Here is a 22,139-nt window from a genome sequence, read left to right on the forward strand (position 1 = left end):
TAAAGAACATCTATTGATCTGATAGCAACTATATTACGTGATATAATAAAAGCAAAAAACAAAGTCCTAGAAATGTCTTAAAACTAAAAGCAAATCATGTAATCGTAAGAACAATACACAAGAAAAGGCAGAAAACTGTTCAAGCATGCTCTATAAACCAAGAATACTGTGCCACTTATGGCTAAACAACGGTATCTCATAGTAGCAATAAAGTAACTTCTAAACTTTAAGTTATCAGTTCTTTGCCTACTATGAAATAAAAATGTCAGAAGGAAAACAAAGCACTTTAAGATATCTGGTTGGCACAATTTTTTTTTTTTTTTTTTTTTTTTTTTTGGTTTTTCGAGACAGGGTTTCTTTCTCTGTGGTTTTGGAGCCTGTCCTGGAACTAGTTCTTGTAGACCAGGCTGGTCTTGAACTCACAGAGATCCGCCTGCCTCTGCCTCCCGAGTGCTGGGATAAAGGCGTGCGCCACCACCGCCCAGCTGGTTGGCACAATTTAGTATAATTCAATTCCAATAAGAAATTTAATTATATTTTAAATTATGAATTTATTAAAGTATGAACACTGAACTTAAACATTTATCTTCAATTATAGACAACAACTTATACTAGTTTGCTGAGTCCCTCTTTTTTATACTAAACATATTTCAATTAAAAAAGAAAAATAACAAACTACTAACCAAATTTTTCCCTTTTGTCGGAAGACTGACTGGTTCAAAAACAGAGATGACATTTCCATAGGATGCTGCAATCTTTTAAAAAGAAAGACAATTATAAATAGATTAACATACTTATGGAACAAAAGAGTAAATGAAATAACTATTATGGCTACATTTTTAAATATACAAATACATGATTTCATCCAACAGTACTTGAGAATATATGGGATTAGAATCCCAGCATGGCTACCTTCTGTATATATTTTCAGAGATTTCTCTATCTGTATTTACAATACATATAACACTATTTTTCTAACAGTCCTATGTTGAGAAATGAACATTCATAAAACATCTTTCAACAAGAATCTTAGCAACAAGATAGTTGCTAAACATGAAATCTGACCTGATTTTAAAATGAGTTTTAAGGTTATCTATCATTGGAGTTCATAGTTCTCCCAACAAATAATTTAACTTAAAAAAAATTAAACTTAAGGGCTGGAGAGGTGGCTCTGGGGTTAAGAGCACTGGCTGTTCTTCCAAAGGACCCAGGTTCAATTCCCAGCATGCATATGGCAGCTTACAATTGTCTGTAATTCCAGCTCCAGAGGATTTGACAACACCTTTACACAGACATACATGCAGACAATATACCAATGTACATAAAAATAAATAAATCTAAAAGAAACATAATATCTATTCTTTATCAATTCCCTAAACTTTTTTTAACGTTTTATGTTTTTTAAATTTCTTCATTTTTTGGTAGAAATACATAATCTGAAGCCAGGGCTCTGCTCATGTACCCTGGAACCGTGCAACATGCTTAATTCTTCCATGAATTTAATCTTTAAAAAAGTAACCAAAATAGCTTGAATGACCACGATCAAAATCTCAGAAATCAGCTAGTAACAGTGGCAGAGACCTGTAATCCCAGAATTTGGAAAGGCTGAGGTAAAAGGATTCATTACAGTTTACAGTTCAGCCTTGAATACAGAGTTGAGACCCTATCTCAAACACAAAACAAAAATTAAACCAAACAGATAAAAAAAAAAATACACAAATAAGCTGGGCACAGCAGCACTCCAGAGGCAGAGGCAGGCTGATTTCTCTGTGTTCAAGGCCAGTTTGGTCTTTACAGAGTTCCAAGCCACCTGGGGCTACATGTTAAAGAATAGTGATATGTAGAGAACAAAATGGTCTAATGGAGGGGGACTAAGAGTTGAGGATATTACATATACAAAATTTTAAAACAAATATGTTAAATAAACAAAGTTTATAGACTATACAAATCAGCAGTACTATGCTGAGCTGGGAAATCCTGGACTCTAAGCAGGAGTTGGTTTTGAAAATCCAAAAAAGTATTCATTCAATTTTAAATGGGGGCATATTATAACACAGTTATAAAGATTAAAAGAAGAACACATATTTGCAGGTGGCTCACGTCAAACTAGCTAGAAGTGTTCATTATAACAGAATGATGAACACAAGACTAAAGGACAGGTTTGAGCCATATTATACAATGATTCATACCAATGTGCACAACTTGAACTTTTGTACGGTAATGAGAAGTTAAGAATGTTTAAAGCTGATAGACAACAAGACATATATGGGTAGAGTTGCTCAGAATAATTTGGTGGTTATACAAAAAAAATATGTTGATGATCAAATACTGGTGCTGATGTCAAGTAGTGTTTTCTTTCTTAAAGTCAATCAGAAGTACCTTAGCACCAAATCCTAAAAATGTTCTCCCTGACACTTCAAGGACCTGTTCACCTTTCCTTAGGCACCCTTATTGTCCCCTACTCCCAACTCCCGGGAGGACACAGTATGATGTCAAACTTAGTCAAACAAGATGGGCATAGTATACTACAGCCCAGAACTCCTACAACTCAAGAAATTCTTCTGCTTAGGCTTCAGAGTAGCTGGGACTACAGGTATGTGCCATCCTGCCTAACTTCTTGACACTTTAAGGAAGGCTTTGCTAACTGTTATTAAGGAAACTTACCTTTTATTAGTTTGATCATAAAACCAAATGACTTCATCCTAACCTAGATAACCACATAACTTGGAGAATCTTCATTAAAAAAAAAGACATTCTTGCTGGAAGCTATGAAAGCTATCAAATTTCCAACATTAATAGCTTTATGAATCTGAATGATATTTTAAAAAGTTTTTAATAGTAATGAGATTACAGAACTACAAAGTTAGGAGAGCAAACACTGAAAGCATGAAAGGGAAAAAATACAAAATAAACACCACCAACAACAAAAAGCACCTCACTGAATTTTAGAATTCTAAAGTAAAGAGCAGCATGTTTGTAGCACTGTTAAGGACTAAACAAGAGGCATTTGTAACTATATTGAAAAGAAGGCCTATAAAGTGACAAAAAAAATTGCAGTACAACAAACAGGTAAAGACTGAAATACAAACTCCTTTTATCAAAAGTATCATTAGGTACCTAACATGATTGATGGAGGAAGGTCATTGGTTATTTAATAAAGAAACTGCTTGGCTCTAGTAGGTTAGAACATAGGTGGGTGGAGTAAACAGAACAGAATGCTGGGAGGAAGAGGAAGTGAGGTAAAATGCCTCAGACAGACGCCAATGCCGCTCCTCTCCAAAGCAGACGCAATGAAGCAAGCCGCCAGGTCAGACATGCTGAATCTTTCCTGGTAAGACTGGTGCTACACAGATTATTAGAGATGGGTTGTTCGGGATATGAGAATTAGCCAGTAAGGGCTAGAGCTAATGGGCCAAGCAGTGTTTAAAAGAATACAATTTGTGTGTTGTTATTTTGGGGCAAAGCTAGCCAGGCGGCCAGGAGCCGGGCTGTGGGAAGAGGCCCGCAGCTTCCTCAGCACATGATAGTGCATGCCTTTAATCCCTAAGGGGGTAGAGGCAGAGAGATTTGTGAGCTCAAGGCCTGCATAGTCTATATAGCAAGTTCCAAGCTAGCTAAAGCAATTAAAAAAAAAAAAAAGATAGACAGACAGACAGATAGGCCTAATCTTCTATACTTAGTTGGTGCTATTTCAAGGTATGTATGTTGCCTGGTATGACTCCTAGCAGAACACTTCACACAACTATAGTTAAAATGATCAACAAGAACTACATGTTGTTTCTTTTGTATTTACTGCAATTATTTTACTTTCAATTTACTATTTTTACTTTTCATATACAAATAGAAGTCCTAGAAGTCTTTTCTTTTTTCATTTATTTATTATATATACTGTGTTCTGCCTGCATTTACACCTACACACCAGAAGAGAGTACCAGATCTCATTTAATCTATGGGCCACCATGTAGTTGCTAGGAATTGAACTCAGGACCTCTGGAAGAGCAGCCTTGCTCTTAACCTCTGAGCCATCTCTCCTGCCTCTGTAAGTCTTTTCTTAGACCTAAAAATGAACAAAACATTTCAGATTTTAGCATATGTATTATTTCAATGTTTTCCAGAAGTTACTAGAATACTGGTTTAAAAAGAATGTCTACCAAATTTGCCTTTTGAAAATAATGCTATTCCTTTTTTTTTTTTTTTTAAGAAAGTTAACCTCTTAGGAGGCTAGGAGGCTTTTAATTTATATTGTTGTTTTTTTTTTTCTCTCTTCTGTTTGTTTTCCGAGGCAGGGTTTCTCTGTGTATCTCTAGCTGTCCTGGAACTAACTCTGTAGAGAGTTCAGGTTGGCTTTGAACTGAGAGATCCACCTGCCTCTACGTCCCAGGTACTGGGATTAAGGACATGTGTCACTACCACCCAGCCTTGATTTTGTTTTCTAGTGCTGAAAAACTAAGCTTTAGACATGTTTAGACGTAAAAAATACATTATGCTTTTGTTTCAATTAGTAGAGAAGATTGTGCTACATCTTAAAATTATACAAAAACAGATTCCTAACTGGGTATGATAATTCCTGTCTGTAGTTTCACCATTCAAGAAACAGACAGTAGGATTCCTTTGAGTTCAAGGCCAGCTTAGGTTGCATAGTGAGTTCCAGGACAAGTGAGCTTACAATGTGACCTTGTCTCAAAAATCAAGAAGGGGCTGAAGAGATGGCTCACTGATTAAAAGTACTTGCTACTCTTGCAAAGGACCTAAGTACTGCTCCCAGAACCCATGTCAGGCAGCTCACAATCAACTGTCAAGTCCAGGTCCAGGTAACCCAAAATACTCTTCTGGCATCAACTGATAACCTGCACACACACAAAGTTCACATAAATATACTCAGGAATACACATAAAATAAAGTATTTTAAAACAACAAAAGATCATTATAAGAATTTCTGACATTTTCCAAAATGCATCTTAGAGAGCCAAAGAAATATATAGCTTTGTTCTTGGAAAGAAGGTCTTAATTGAATAGGAAATATATATTTCAGAAATTATTCTGACAAAAACCATACTCAAAATGAATGTGCAAGTTACCACAAGATTACAAACCTTGCCTTGCTGCATTGAACAGTCCACACATCCCACTTGAATATTTCCATGTTTAGCGCCTGGGATGATCTGTAATCTTTCAAAATTACTTCCCAGTATTACAATGTCACATCCAGATGCATAGGCCTAAAAAAATTAAAATAAAAATGATAGACATTTCAAGAAAATATGTAGAAAACTTGCATTAAATATTGTTTAAAACACAAAAGTTTTAACTGCCTCTGAGACAGCCTTCATTGAACTATTTTCTCTCCTTCTTATATGCAAATCCACTACAAATCAGTCCCATCTGTAGCACGAATAATAAAAACCCAGAGACAGATATTGGGGTTCAACCTGAAGATCAGTAAAGCAAAGTAGCCAAGCCACTAAAGAGCTCTTCCTAGACTGAAAGAGTGCGACTTCCTGTCTCATCCTGCTTTATAGTCCTCCCGAGTGCTGGGATTAAAGTCATGTGACTCCCTAATACTGGGATTAAAGGTGTGAGCCACCACCACCACCTGAATCTGTTTCTGAGGTCAGTCGCTGTAGCCACAGCCCAGGGTAACCTTGAACTCACAGAGATGCTCCTGCCTCTGTCTCCCAAATCCTGGGATTAAGGTGTGTGACACCACTGCCTGCCCTCTAATGGCTTCGTTTCACCTTCTGGTCTACAGGCAAGTTTTATTTATAAAACATAAATAAAATATCACTATGCCCATCTGAAACCAATCCCATGCATTTCTTCTATCTTCACTGAATGCTATCATCCCTGTTTGTAACTTCATCATCTGTCTCCTGCCCTACTGTTAACAATCCAATTGCTTATATCTTTGTCTGTTCTCAAACCAAACAGCTGACTCTTAAAGATGTTTACTGCATCAAGCTATAATTCCTACCTAAATTTTAAAGTTTCCCACTACACTTGCAATAAAAACCCCAACTCCTTACCAGGACAGTCCATCTCTGGTACTTTTGCCTGATTCCTTCCCTCACCAGGTGGTCCTTACACTGCCCTTCCTTCTATCCCTTTTTCCATATCAAAGTATCTTATCTGAGTTTTATTTGCCTGGTCTTTGTCTACCTCAGGGTTTCTTAAAACTTTGTCCAACTGAGAAATTATTGCATGGCCCAAGGTACAGATATGTAAAACAGGTAAAAAAAATCAAACTTTTGCCGGGCAGTGGTGGCGCACGCCTTTAATCCCAGCACTTGGGAGGTAGAGACAGGTTGATCTCTGTGAGTTCAAAGACAGCCTGGTCTACAGAGTTCCAGGACAGTCTCCAAAGCTGCAGAGAAACCCTGTTTTGAAAAACCCAAATTAAAAAAAAAAAACAAAACTAATGATAAATATTTTAAAACAATTATTTGGCATACACAAAATTTTAACATTTATAAAAGAACAAATTTGTATATTAGTGAGATGAATATGCTTTTTTATTATTAAAAAATATTGGCTGAATATTTTATGAAAAAAATGTAGCATGCTGTCTAATATTTTCAGTTTACTGATCCCTTCATTTTATAAGCCTGTATTTTGAGAACACCATTTTGCATAAAATACATATTATAAAATGACAGAAGCATGCTTAGAGAAATTTCAGAAATGGATGGACATTCGGTCCTAAAAATAGACCAAATTCATTGAATTATTTCTGGTGAAACTCAAGTTAGCAGCCCAAGCACAAAATTTAAAATCAAACATTATTTAACACTATATAATCCAAAAATAGACTAATCTGAATGCTTTCTTAGATCTCTTAGGACCAGCTGCCCAGGTGTGGTGCAGCCCATAATGTGCTTTGTCTTTAGAGCAGTTGATTCAATCCCATGCTCTCTGTACCATTTGTTCTCAGAATATTTACTACTCTCTACCTCTCTAGCTGCTTAGGATGCAATGACAAAGGACACCATGGGCCCCAGAAAGAACGAACTAGGCTATGGTTTAAAAATAATAATAATAATTAAAAAAAATCACTGTGTGGTGGTGATGCACGCCTTTAATCCTAGCACTTGGCAGGCAGAGGCAGGTGAATCTCTGTGAGTTTGAGGCCAGTCTGATCTACACAGTGACTTCCAGAGCAGCCAGCGCCATATAGAGATAACCTGACTCATAAATAAGTAACTGAGTAAGTGAATGAATACAGTAGAAATGGATAATCTGACTAGAGACTTCTACTTTAAAGCTTTAGGAATGAGAAGTTAGCTAAATATTAAGATCTTTTCTGCAAAAGCAGGAGTTGAAAAGCTGCTTGAAGAATGTGTAAAAGTGCTTAGACATAAGAGAGAAAAAGTATTTAGGATTCCTACTGTACAAATTGTGAATAACAGGTATAGCAAGTTTAAGAAGGAACCTTCTACAAGCAATAGACTAAAAATGTCTATTAAAATACCTGAAAAGGTCACACTTATCTTAATGTGCCTTCTGCTGTGGCAGTGTTAAACTGGAGATTAAGTATGACTGCATACAAGGACATTGGTAATATGGACAGAGATAAGGAAGAGATCTGATATTTATGAGGTAGACTCTACAGGACTTGAGAAAAATGGAGGAGGAGGTATTGAGAATTCTACCAACCCTCTAGTTTTAAAAAAACAGCTAGGGGCCCAGTGCCTTCAATCTCTTGGGAGATCTCTGAGTTCAAGGCCAGCCTGGTCTACAGAGCAAGTTCCAAGTTCCAAAACAGCTTGGAATACACAGAGAAACCCTGTCTCAAAAAAAAAAAAGGAAAAACTAAAAAAGAAGAGAGAAAGGCAGACAACTGGTTGATGACTATTCTCAATGATAATAATATAAGAAAACAAACCAAACAAGGTGGGAAGGAAAGGACTGGAAGACATACCAATAGGGGAAACTGAGCCTAAACAATGATTTTGAGTGTGTGTCGCACCTTCAAGTGAAAAAAATCTAAGAATTGTTTATCATTTTGAAATTCAAAACACAGATCTCATCACTAGAGGTAATATACCCTACAGAATGGAAGACCAAGGACAATTATCATCCTGAAAGGTACCTTACAAAGAACACTGAGTAGAAGAAAGAAAGAAAGAAAGAAAGAAAGAAAGAAAGAAAGAAAGAAAGAAGAGAAAGAAAGAAGAGAAAGAAAGAAAGAAAGAAAGAAGAGAAAGAAAGAAAGAAAGAAAGAAAGAAAGAAGAGAAAGGAAGAAAGAAGAGAAAGGAAGGGGAAGAAAAGGAGAAAAGACGTTGTAACTAACTAAAAGATGTTATAACTATAACTAACTATACTGAGAACTGAAGAACAATGGCAATGGGTTCTTGATCCTATTGCATGTAATGGCTTTGTGGGAGCCCAGGTAGTTTGGATGCTCACCTTAATAGACCTGGATGGAGGTGGGTGGTCCTTGGACCTCCCACAGGGCAGAGAAACCTGCTTGCTCTTTGGGCTGAGGAGGAAGGAAGACTTGATTGGGGGAGGGGGAGGGAATGGGAGGTGGTGGCGGGGAAGAGGCAGAAATCTTTAATAATTAAATTAATTAATTAATAAAAAAAATAAAATAAAAAAAAAGAAGGATGTTATAACTAAGCTAAGGAGAAAACTAAATAATAGTGAATTGACAAATGCCAAAGAGAAAGAAACATGGAAGACACTGACAACCAAGGAGACACAGGCTGCTAGAAAGCACTGTTTTTAAGATGAATGTTTTAAACATATCTTGAAATTTCCAGAGAAAAAAGAAAGTAGATAATAAAGGACCAATCAATGCCCCAGATAGAATTTGAAGATAAAACCCACAGCATAGAGAAAGGGGTTAACCTGGGACGTGTAGGATAGAATATATCATTCATTGTGCAAAGACAGGAAAAAAAGGAAGCTGATATAGTAACTTTTTTGGCTTGTAACTGACAATGAGGGAGTGATCAGCCAACAGATTCTAGGTGGATGTTTATATGAGTAACAGAATGTTGGGCTGGGAGGTTTTATCTTATGGAGGAATATGAGATAAAACAAAATGAGCAGATGGGTGGGTGGGTGCTTGGGAAGCTTTGAGGTCTCATCTAAAGGTGGTAAATAGAATTGCATTTCCCAGTTTTTATTTATATTACCAAGGAGTGATCAAGAGTCAGGAACAGAGATACAAAAAGGAATAAAGAAAAAACAAAGCGTGTTGGATTTGGTTAGATTCAAAACCAAGAAGGTTCAAGAAAGTTAAAAGATGTTGACAACAAAGACTATTATTAAATTAATTCATGTCAAATTATCTAAATTATAAGATGTAGCTGTCTAAAAACAACCATGCTAAATAATAAGGACAAGGTTCAAGGTCTGGTTTTCACATTGTTTAGCACAGAAGTGATAGGAATCCCACAATCAGAAGTTCATGCAAGAAAATCCAAGAGCAGAAAGAGTAATCAGAGGTAGAGCATGCTCTGGCATGCAAAAAGCCCTAGTTTCACCCTGTATTAATTGCTCTCACACAGAAATATGTACTTCAAGTTCTAGGCCCAAAATAAATGGATGACATTTCTAAACGAAAGAGTACATTTACTCTCTTGTTGCAATGTTTTCCAAAGTTTGTGAAAAGTAGAAACAATGCCATGTTTTAATTTTTTATTGTTTTGCATTTTTAGTCTATAAATTTATATAAAGTCTATGCTAACAAAGGGGTAGATTATATATATATATGTGTGTGTGTGTGTGTGTGTGTGTGTGTATGTGTATATAATACACCTAAATCTTAAAGTCATCTTAAAGTCACCTAAAGTAGTTTTATCAATATATAAAATTATTTTAACTTCTAGAACTTATATCACCTGTCAGGGTACTAAACATGAAAGTATATCAATAAGAAAAGAGCCTTACAATGGACTGTGAGCTAGGCCTGCTAGTACATTCCCTTAGTAATCCCAGCACTACTGAGGCTGAGAAGGGATCTAAATGCAAAGTCAATCCTGGCTACCTAATACATTAGATGATAGTCTGGGCTACATAATAAGACCTTATTTCAAAAATAACAAAAGCCAACATGGCAGTGCACACCTTCAATCGTCAGAGGCAGGAGATCTCTGTGAGTTCAAGGCAAACCTAATCTATACAAAGAGTTCCAGGAGAGGATTATGTCTCAAAATATAAAAACAAAGTCAATACAATTTAAACATTAGTTTTATAGACTTGTCTGAAATAAATTATTCACAAAAACTCACTTAAGGTGTTTTGACCTTAATATGAAGAGTTACCAAATACAGCTTAATGACAAAGTTGGTATTTAACATGCTTCTAGTCCTGGGTTCAGTTCCCAGCACTGCAAACAAACAAACAATAGCAACAACACTGTGCTGGATTATCAAATACACTCTCACAAAATATTTGTATATTACAATTGGTACACCAACTACTTCTGTCAAATCTCTAACCAAGCCAGGAGAATGACATTTATAATAATACCAGTACTTAGGTGGTAGGGGTTAAGAGGTCAGCTTGAGCTACATAGTAAAATCCTGTCTCAAAATAAATAAATAAATAAGTATAATTAGAAGCCTTTGTTCCTAGCCAATGAAGGTTCTCAACTGAAAATCATCCAGTTAGGTACAGGTAACAACAGTAAGTCACTAACTCAAGTTAACAGGATGAAATGCACAGGAAGACCTGAATCCAGTGCACTAAGAAGCATCAATCAAAGGACTTTCTTAATTTCCAAGTCTGACAATTAACCTGAAGTATTCTAAATTTCAAAATTCAAGTTTGTATTCAAGTCTTCTAATCTGGAAACTGATTTCTCTAAAACAAAGTTTGTTTTCGTGAACTTTTCGTTTTAGGTAAATGTCCTAAAATTTTTCTTTCTAGAATATGCTCTGGTTAAATAACTCAAGTTTGATTATGTTGTAATTAATGCTTATTCTCTCTTAAAACCATAATATTGACAATTAGTGTAATTTTATTGATTTTTAAGTGTACGTTCTTCTACAAATCACCGTAATTGATAAAATGAACCAAAAATTTTAAAACAAAGGTCAACTAAGTTACTTGGAACGGCATTATAGATACCATGAAGTTTTTTCTTCTTCCAGATAGGTACAAAGGCAAACTTTCCCCGTCTATAACCTCCCCACCCACAAAGACGTACACCATTCATAGAACCCTTCCATTTTCCAAATACAGCAATCACAGTGCCACCAATAAAGCATCCCTAAAATAAAACAAAGATTACTATCACAGAAAGTTGGGGGAAGAGAAACTTATTTAGTCTCCCTACCAAAACCCCCATAGAACCATAGCTACATTTTTGAATTTGTAACTGGATCTACTTAGACATGAGTGAACACCGAGTTGTCTAATATTAAAGAAAGTCTGAAGCTATAAAATATTTGTTTTACCGTCGATACTGAAAGAAAATCCTAAATACTAGCTTTCTGTTTCTTAAAAGTTAACCTTCTTTAATCAGCAAGCAAGGTACTTACAAGCCTGATGACATCAATTCAATCCAAAGAACCCTGACTTCAACCATCAGCAGATGAAGAGAACAATCTCCTACAAACTCTCTTCTGACTACCATACATGTGACACCTACACACATTTAAAAAAGTAACAAAATTGAAAAAATAAATTAACTCCCTTTCTGTTTCTTCCAAAACACACTGTCGGCACTAAGTATGGACTAATTATAAAAGGAAAAAGTATTTTATGTCAGCATTCTACACAAACTATTAAGACATCTAAATTTTAATTAATGGTATCTCTTTTTAAATTACTGTGTCATTTAAATTCCTCAACCCCCCCAAAAGAAATTAAGATGAATAAAAGAAAGAGGGAAGCATTACTGTAACCAAAGGAAAAAAATAATTTGGCTCATGTATCCATTATCTCTCCTAATGCCTCATTTGATGTTGATGATAAAACGTGTAACAAATAGACTATGAAAAAATTTCATGAAACTTTAGTAGAAATATTGTATTTAGACTCATATCTAAATTATTAAAGCAATTTTAAAAGACTGCAATTATTAACTGCACTACAATAAAGCTGCTTTGCTCACACATCAAGTCAACCAGTATTTATACACTTTCTAGTACAAAGTACCATGAATTAGGCACAATGAACTATAACCTTAATTTAATAAGTAAACATTTCATGTAACAAAACAGTGTCCCATTAAAAGATGATAGAAAAATAAAATTTAATGGTTAGAAAAAGAACGTGCTCCAACTAATGACAAAGACCTGTGGTCCAAGCTAGTAGCAGACAGAAGGATCAGAAGTCTTGGGCATGCCGGGACGGTGGTGGCGCACGCCTTTAATCCCAGCACTTGGGAGGCAGAGGCAGGCGGATCTCTGTGAGTTCGAGACCAGCCTGGTCTACAAGAGCTAGTTCCAGGACAGGCTCCAAAACCACAGAGAAACCCTGTCTCGAAAAACCAAAAAAAAAAAAAAAAAAAAAAAAGAAGTCTTGGGCATTATGGCAAGGTGCTGACTCAAAAGAAAAGGTGAAAACAGTGTTGAAGATTCAAAGAGCTTCCCTAGCATGTGAGCATGTGCAAGGCCCAATGGTTTGATCCTTGAATCAAAAAACAAAAACAAAATTTTCAAAAATTAAAAACAAGTAAACAAACAATCTATTTATAAAGAACCATGATTGAGCCGGGTGCACGCCTTTAGTCTCAGCACTTGGGAGACAGAGGCAGGCAAATCTCAGTGAGTTCGAAGCCAGCCTGCTCCACAAAACGAGTGGCAGGACAGTCAGGACTGTTACAAAGAGAAACCTTGTCTCAAGAAATCCAAAAACAGAGGGTGGAAGGAGAGTGGGAAATATATATACAGCTCAATGAAAACATTAAAAAACAAACAAAAAGAACCATGCTTGAAACCAAAGCAGTTATGACTCAACTGCTACTTCAGTGGCTGTCTAGGCACTCCCAAGGAAGCCACTGAGGACACATACTCAAGGCAAAAGTGCTAAACAATGAAATAAAAGCATTCATTCTGAATGCATGAGTGAGATAGTCAGTGTCCACTAGTAGCTTTCCAAGAGCAAATCCAAACTAGTTTGAGGCAGTTGATGTAGTAAGAAAAAAAAAAAACTGAACGTTTTGATATGATAGCCTATATTAGTAACAGCATTTTAAAACATGAAAATTGGGATTCCAATTCAATTTGAAGTATGTCGAGACTTTACTTAGGAACCAGTCTTGTTCTTGTGATCCTCCGAGCACTGAAATATTTGCAAAAGTGTAAAGGGAAGAACTGAGACGGGCTCAACTTCAGAGAGATCATCAAGTTCCACAAAGGATGAATAGGAGACTGCAAAATCTCAAGTCCCCACCTCAAGTGCAACTACAACTCAGAGGGATTTTTAGTCTTTGCATATAATCTATCATTAATATTTTGCTCTTCTTGCTAAAAAAAAAAAAAAAAAAAAAACTCAAAAGCAGAGGAGCAGGGAGAGGGGTGAGCTTGGAGGAATGCTTGACTAGAATGCCAGAGGCCTATGATTTGATCCTCAGAGCCTTCAATCTCATTCAAACAAAAGAGGTTAAAAACAAATCTCAAGAGAGAAAACAATAGACTGTTCAAAAACATGAAGGAGAAAACGCGCAATTTCAAGACAAATATAAGATGTACTAATTTATTCAGGAAACTAAGGGCAAGAAACTTGCTGAAATGGGACTACAGCTGGCTGCAGGAAAAAACATGACTCTAAAATAAAAGAGAGCTGGGATTTTTATACCAAACTAATGTATGTATATGTGTTTACTCTCTAATGTGTGAATAAATGTGTATGTAACTTATTTGTATGCTTATCTGAAAGCAATCTGCAACCAGCTTGAGGAAGGTCATCAACACTTGCTTTAGGAAAAACTGACTTTAAAAACAGAACTGGGCAACAAGTTACATGATAGTTGAAGATCCATTTCTTAGCTCCTGAAAAGCAACATGGAAGCAACTGGCCAAGATTTTACAGAGGAATTCATGTAGGTGTAAAAATGAACAGTCATATTAATCATTCTATGAAGTACACACACCGTGGCCTTGTGTACATTAAGAACGCCTTCCTTTAGAAGCTGGGAGCATTTGCCTTGGAAAAAGCCCTCATAAAGCTTAGGGGATGGCAGAAAATGCAATACTTCTCTATCCTATACTCTCCCACCCTGGGAGACCTCCAAGGAAGCTGTACTTCCTTCCCTTAAGAACAGATAGCAATGTCAGCTGAGGGGTGACAAGTGCTAAGACTTCTCCCTCCCCTCACTTCCCCTAGGCAAACAGCACGAAGTAGAATCTTGACTACTACTAGCATCACGTGCCACTGCACTGGGAAGTCACCGTCTCTATCCGAAAGCAGGGAACTTAGTTGACACAACTCTAAAAGGACACTTTAAGCATTAAATCCCTAAATCACGTTAAATGCTGAGTGTTACTTAGTCCAGCATACACACACGCATCTGGGAAACTATGATTCCTAAGCCTGGGGCATCTATTAAGCTGTTTTAGTTATACAAAATTTTACATTTAATCACAACGTTGCTGCAAAAGTCATCAGCACTACAGATATAGTCAGACTAAAGATCTCAAGTCCACTACCGAGTTATGACTTGAAATTACTAAACTAAGATAGAAATGTCATTTATAGCGATAAAGCCAGAAATATGAGACCGATCATCTTCGTTCTAATAGCTGGAAAAGGCAAAGAAGAGCAAGTCACTTTGGCTAAATCTTAATCTGCCCTTAGCAAACAGGGGATACCCTAAAACTACAATGGTGAAACTGTCAGCATTACCTTGAACACCCTCAAAACTTTTCAAGAAGTACAAGGCCGCTGCCTCTGCAACTCAAAGGATGATAGGAATGAAGAATAGTTTCCTTATTCGTCGACGAACTTTAAGGAAAATAAATAGGCGCTATTTTCATTATACTGCTATTTGCGCCGGTAACTGCTTTAAGACTACAAAGGCTTGACCTTAGAACTGGAAAAAAATAAAACATATCCCAACGATTCGACAACTCTCGTTAGGTAGCGAGAAAAATCAAAAGATCCCTTCCACCCCCAACTCGTGATTCAACTATTATTTTGGAAGAGCTACTTTGGCCCGAGGGGGTCGGACTACCATTTCTGAAAGCCTGAAAGCACGCTAACCGGAGCGGAGGCCGAGCGAGCGAGGCGTAAGTCTGTTCCAGGCCTCCCTCCCTTCTCCCTCTCTCTCTCTCTCCCGCACTCACCGTGAAGCGCTGCTCGCCGACGCTGCCCACCGAGAAGCAGTGGTCGCCGGGGTTCACGGCGCCGGTCAGCACCTGGTGCAGGTTCATGGCGGCGTCCCAGTCCCGCAGCAGACGCCGCAGTCAGCTCATGCCTGGGCTCAGCCACCTCCCAGCGCCTTCCCCCTAGGGGCGGCGGCCGCGGAAGAACGGCGGCGGTGCCGGGCGTCCGAATCCGCAGACGCCCGGTCGGGGCCCGCGGCTCATCCCGAGCCCGGCAACCGAGGCCTGAAGGGGGCGGGCCGGGCGAGGGGGGGGGGGAGCGGAGGCGGCGCCGCGCCGCTCTGCACCTGTCACGGCCGCCCAGGTGAAGCGCGGCCACCGCTCACCGATCCGCCCCGGCCCGGAGCTCCCCGCGGAGCCGCGCTGTCCGCAAACAACGCCCGAGCCGGGTCAGCGGCACTCGCAGCCCGAGAGGCCCCGCGGCAAAAGCTGCTCCCACCAGACCGGCGGCGCCTTCCCGGCCGCGCGCCCGCTGCCCTCGCCAGCTGCCACCGCTCGCGACGCGGCTCCAGCCTCTGCGCCAAAGTATCGCGAGACTTCCCTCTGCGATCCCGAGGGCCCCACTGCACACGCAGCGGCAACGCCCTCTCTAACGAGGGTTAGCCAATCCCGAGACGCGGAAGTACCTAGAGCTCCGCCCCATGCTGAGGAGAGGCCAATCTCTTTGAGGCTTGTGGAGGAGCCTGTGCTCCCTTTGAGCCTTTGGCGTCCTGAGCCTTGCACAAACAGTCAGAGCCGAGAGTTGCCGAAAAGTTACCTAGCTGTGCTTTTGGTGAGGGGTCAACCTAACTGGGTTGGTTGGGACAGAAAGTTCAACAGGGAGAAGTTATCGTTTCCTACAGGCACACACACACACACACACACACACACACACACACACCCGTGATACTCTGTAAAAGTGACCATTGAAACCTTTCAGCCTTGTCGCGGTTTTTCCGGCGCCTTTCCAGGTCACTAAATTTAGAAAGGTTTAAGCTCTTCAGTAATACTAATTTATGTATTTTTAATATAGACACCATTTTTTTACAATAATGACCCACCAGTCCGACTTTGTTTTGGAAAGAGAACCCAAGAATCTCAAAATGAATTTTCAGGCACCAGTGGTGACATCCAGTGCTCATGTTTTGACACCAATTTCATATTATTATTAACAAAAGTCTGCTCAAATGGCTTCCCCTCGTAGGAACAGACTGTTCTGTTCCCCTCCATCGCAAATGACTGGCACAAGCTTAATCCAGAGTGTTCGAGAAAAGTTTCAAGTGGATGAGTATAATAATGAACTTTGCTGCAGTAATATTGACAGAGGTGAGAGGTCAGAAACACAGCTCAGTGCTGACACTCTCGGCTGCCTAAGGAGTTTGCCTAGTTTACAAACTTCAAGCCAAACCGGAATTTGGAGTTTGGGAGCAGAAAAGAATTTCAGGACTTTCCAGTTCGTGAAGCACAGGTAGGGGTTTAATAAAAATATTTTAATATAGGCTTAAGTGCGAGTGTTGATAGAGCAGCATTCAGAAAGAGAACACACCCAAGTGTTGGTATGGGCTCCTCAAACGATGGGATTCCTGGGGCTAGAATTGTTGTTACACCTCAAAAGGGTGCTAACAAACCCATCTTCCTCCTCTTCTGTTTCTTTTGATAAGAGAGATTAGAAGGTGTCCCTGGAAATAACTTCAAAGGAACTGGACTCTGAAAGGATGAAGCCAGAACTTTCACAAGGGGTTTACTACATGAATTTATTTTCCTGTAAGTAGGTTTTGGGTGAGATTCCTAGAAAATTTGAGGTTTAAAGCTGGAAAAAGACAAAAATCTTGAACAATTGTTAAATGTGCTAGAATTCTTGATTCTTTGCTAGAAGTAGGTTTCGACCAGTTTCCAGGATGAAGAGCTCTTCTCCCTTCTCCTACCACTTCAAATGTTCCTGTTTTTCTATCCTGCCTCAAAATCATTTCACATTGGAGCTTAGAGAGAGTGTGTTTGGATGAGGCCCTGTATTATACCTGAGTTACCGTTGAGATAGAGAGAGAGAGAGAGAGAGAGAGAGAGAGAGAGAGAGAGAGAGAGACAGAGAGAGAGAGACAGAGAGAGAGAGAGAGAGAGAGAGAGAGAGAGAAAGAGAAAGAGGAGTCCTCTGGAGGCAGAGACAGAAGCAGAACAATGTTGACTTCCAGGCCATCCTGGGCTACAGAGAAAGACCCTGTCTCAAAATTAAAAAAAAAAAAAAAAAGAAGAAGAAGAAGATGCTTAAAATAATATGATGTGGAATGTCCTTCTGTATAGGTGTTGCTTTTATTGGCTAATGAATAAAGCTACTTTGGCCTATGACAGGGCAGAATATAGCCAGGTTGGAAGGGATATAGAGAGAGACTAGGCAGAGTCAGAGAGATGCCATGTAGTTGCTGAAGGAGACAGACTGGAACCGTACTCGGTAAGCCACAACCTCATGGTGATAAACAGAATAATAGAAATGTGTTAATTCAAGAAGTAAGAGCTATCTAGAAATATGGCTGAGTCATTGGCCAAGCAATATTGTAATTAATATAGTTTCTATGTGATTATTCGAGTCTGAACAGCTGGGAAGCAAATGAGCCATCTACGGTTACACAAATATTTTGGTGACAAATACTAACAACCATTCTTTTCCTAAGACACTTGCATACATTCACTTGGACTTGCAATTAAAAAAAATATCTAAGAATAAGCTTCTAAGAGCTATTTCCCGTTTCTAAGTAGAAAGATGAAAATGCATTCAAAATTCCAGTCTTTTCATAAGTTAGACAACACTAGGTCATCCACAGTGGTACCTCCTTGTAGTTCCAGCACTTGGAAAGTGGAGGCAGGAGTATCAGGAATGCCTTGGGTGCACTGAAGCTTGAGGCCAGGCAACCATGACTACATGAGATTCCTTTTCAAAAGAAGAAAACAAAAGGCAAAGTGTAGTGTGTTTTATGGAAGTTTGTGAAGTGTAAGATACCAAGAGCTGGATTTTTCTTGAGTTGAAAATTGACACTATGGTCTTACACTTGCTAAGCAAGCATTCAACTACCAGCTACTTTGCCGGTCCTAGAGATCACCTAGAAGACACATCTCTAGGTGTGTTGATAAGGGCATTTCCTGAGACACTTCGCCCACTCAGGATGTAGACAGAACCATGCCATGGGTCTGACTAAATGTAAAAGAGAAAGGAAGAGGAGCTCTAGCGTTTATCTCTGTTTCTTGATACCGGCCACCTGATGCTCTGATGTGAGATTCCCCTCTTTATGCTGTAAATACCATTGGTTAATAAAGAAACTGGCTTGGCCTGATAGGGTAGAACAGACCTAGGTGGGGAAAACTAAACTGAATGCTGGGAGGAAGAAGGCAGAGTGAAGGAGAAGCCATTGAGCCCCCAACAGAGACAGACATACTGCAGCCTTGCTGGTAGTCCACTACCTCGTGGTGATGCACAGATTAATGGAAATGGCTTAAATTAAGATGTAAGAGCTAGCCAGTAAGAAGCTAGAGCAAATAGGCCAACCAGTGATTTAAATAATATGGTTTCTGTGTGAATTTTTTGGGGTCTGAGCTGCTGGGCAGCTGGAAAACAAACTAACGGCCTCCTCCAACAATGCTCCTACCATTGTGTCTTCCCACCTGATGGACTGAGACAAAACACACCAACCCCTCCCCTCTGCAAGTTGCTTTTATCAGGTATTTTATCCTGGTAACGAGAAAAGTAACTAATACAGCCACCAAGAGTGTTTGGATGTGTTGTTTAGTTATCATCTCAAATTCATTCAAAGCAACTTTAAGTTAACTTTGAGAGAGAGGTATACAAGGAATGAAATCAGGACCTCATACATGCGAACATACTTTCCATGGGCACTAGCCCCAAAATTTGAATTATTTTATGTACTTGTGTGGGAAGTACATAAATTCTGTGGCTGGTGCACAGAATTTATCCACTATTTACTCATTCACTTGTGCCCTGTTTTTGTTCTGCAGCACATTCAGCAGGGTAAAATGAAAGAGATTGAATGAGTTGGTGCCTATGAAACTGGAGACAAAGTCTTGATTCACGTAGTCACTAGCTATATGACTGGATATGTCTGTTAAATTTGAAGAGTCATTTCCTCATCTATAAAAACGGGAAGTTTAATTTGACGATCAGCAGCACTTTGCTGTTTTAGCATCTATCCATCTCTGTGTTCTTGTCAGTTGGTGTTTAAGTTCCCTAAGCATGTATGTAGTTCTTGCGGCCAACTGCCCAAGTTGAATGCTGCCCTCACTACTCTCTCAGACAGATAATTTAATTTCCTTTTGCTTCCTTTACCTATAACTATTTCTCACATAATTTTTGTGGGATTTAAATGAGAGCAATGTGTGGAGTAAACAAAGCAGCCAAGAAATGTTCTGTGTTGTTATTATTCTTAAATAAATCTCACCTGTTGATATATTTGTTCCAAGGTTGTCCAGACAGCATTAAGTTTCTGTCTTAATCGAATTTCTCAGTGATATTTGAGGCTTTTGCAAAGGTTCTGAGGTCACCCCTATCAGTATTCAAAGGACATAAGCTGGCATAGTGGCACACACTTATAATCCTGCAGTCAGCAGCTTGAGTTCAGTAATAGTCCAGGCTACACACATGTCCAGAACCAGTCTAAAGGAAGAATAAATTGAAGCCTATAGGAGCGAATGGCTAACAAAACGCAAGGGCACTCTTAAGTAAACCTACCTTAAATTAAATTTAAGATTCCTTCATACCACCTTGGAAATTGTCCAAGATAACTGTAACCTAATTTCATACACAAACTGAAGCCTACCCATAGGATATATATTTTGCTGAGGACTAGAAGAGTTTGAGAGCTTCACAAGCATGTGAGATTTAGCTGATCACAGGCCACCAACTGATAAGACCTTGTTCAAATAGGCAAACCTTGACCTATAACCAACCAGTAAGTCATGTATGTACAACTTATTTCTGTTTTCTGCCAACATTGTTGAGGAGAGCTCTCTGAACCTTTATGTTTCTGGGGACTGCCAATCTGAGAATCGTTATTACCTCAACTAAACTCTTAAATTTCACTTATGTAAAGCTTTTCCTTTAATATTAAATCACCCACAAAACAATCTGTCTGAATCGTAGAAGTACCTCATACTTTTTAAAGTTACTTATTTGGTTTTGTCCACGTCAGAGAAAAAAATATTCTTTAACTGTGACCTCTTATCTATTGGGGGAAAGATTCAAACAAAAAGCTTGGCTATATAAATCACCTATGAAGACTTATCGCTTGTGAACTTTGTCAACAGTGTTCTTCTGACCAAACTACACTTAGACTTGTAAGCTCAGGGGCAAATTGTGTGAAGTGGCCAGAGTACAGTCAAGAGGACACAAGTGTTCTTTTTATCCCTGCCACTAACCCCAAGTAACCTTGAAAAAGATTATTTCAACTCTTTAGGCTCTGGTATGACCTCAAACTCACAGAAACCAGCCTGCCTCTGCCTCCCAAGTGCTGGGATTAAAAGTGTAGACCACTATACCCTAGCTATTTCTTAACTTTATACTCAGGAATTTGGACTAAGTCTGTGGGTCCTGGGCCAAATGTAGTCTGCTTCTGTTTTATAGAGTCCTTGACCTAAGGATGGGTTTTTACAGTTTTTAAGTGGCTGAAAAAAAATCAACAAGAGAATAATATTTCATGACACATAATATTTATGAAATTTAGGCAGGACTGGTGGTACAGGCCTATAATCATCTCTGCCCAGAAGACTGAGGCAAGACAATCGAAAGTGACGATTGTAAGTTCAAGGCCTGCCTGGCCTATAGATTGACTTTGAGGCCAACCTGGACCACTTAGTAAGACTTCATCTCCAAAACAGAGCTAGGATATAGCTCAGTGGTATGGTAAAGTCCTTGCCTAGCATCCACAAGGCTTTATGTTCAGTCTCTAGAAACAGATAGACACACAATGGTGGGGGGGAGGGATCTGGAGGGAGAAGTGTCTGGCTGAGAGGGAAAGAAGCAAGGAAGGAAGGAACACCAAAAAAGTTATAAAAGTTACATCAGTTGGCATTCATAGAACATAGATGTATAATCACTTCTGGGTTGTCTGTGTGTTTTCACCCCGCAGTGCAAGGAGGACAGTGGCAACGGAGAGGTTTATGACCTGCGAGGCTGTAACCAGAATAACAGAGCATGGCCTGCCTGGCAACAAACTGGTGCTGAGTAAAGATGGAAATTGAATTTGTAAACGGTATGATTTTCAGAGAGCCAATGAATCCTAGACACCTGCCTTTCATCACATATCCATCCAGCAGGTTACATAGGGTGTAAACAAAGCCAGTCTTTGTCACTAAAGCACTGGTTCTTTTTTTTTTTTTTTTTTTTTTTTTTTTTTGAGACAGGGTTTCTCCGTAGCTTTGGAGCCTGCCCTGGAACTAGCTCTTGTAGACCAGGCTGGCCTCGAACTCACAAAGATCCGCCTGTCTCTGCCTCCCGAGTGCTGGGATTAAAGGCGTGCGCCACCACCACCTGGCTAAAGCACTGGTTCTTAACCTGTGGGTCATAACCCTTAGGGGAGGGTCACATAACAGATACCCTGCATATCAGATATTTGCTTTATGATTCACAAGAGTAGCAGAATTACAGTTATTAAGTAGCAATGAAGTAATTGTGTGATTGGGGGCCACCATAACATGATGAACTGTATTAAAGTGTCGCAGCATTAGAAGGGTTGAGAACCACTACTTGTAGTCTTTGTTTAGGTGGTTAGCCTCCTCTCTCTCTCTCTCTCTCTCTCTCTCTCTCTCTCTCTCTCTCTCACATCTCCTGCACCTTCCCTTGCTATCATTATTATTTTACCATTATTGCAGCACAGAGGCGG

General features: G+C 39.1%; 1 protein-coding gene across 4 annotated transcripts in view; it reads right to left on the reverse strand.

Moving 5' to 3' along the window:
• Positions 1-15,772, reverse strand: part of Dmxl1 (Dmx like 1) — a 152,606-nt gene extending 136,834 nt beyond the window's left edge. For all 4 annotated transcript variants that reach the window (XM_057788825.1, XM_057788824.1, XM_057788827.1 and 1 more), the window contains exons 1-3: positions 15,241-15,772; positions 5,094-5,219; positions 684-755 (exon numbers count right to left, since the gene is read on the reverse strand). In XM_057788825.1, coding sequence (XP_057644808.1) covers positions 684-755; positions 5,094-5,219; positions 15,241-15,327 — 285 coding nt within the window. In that variant the 5' untranslated portion in view covers positions 15,328-15,772. The remainder of the gene's footprint in view (positions 1-683; positions 756-5,093; positions 5,220-15,240) is intronic.
• Positions 15,773-22,139: the final 6,367 nt, after the last annotated feature.

Source organism: Chionomys nivalis, chromosome 14, assembly GCF_950005125.1.
Source record: "Chionomys nivalis chromosome 14, mChiNiv1.1, whole genome shotgun sequence".
Classification (NCBI taxonomy): Eukaryota; Metazoa; Chordata; class Mammalia; order Rodentia; family Cricetidae; genus Chionomys; species Chionomys nivalis.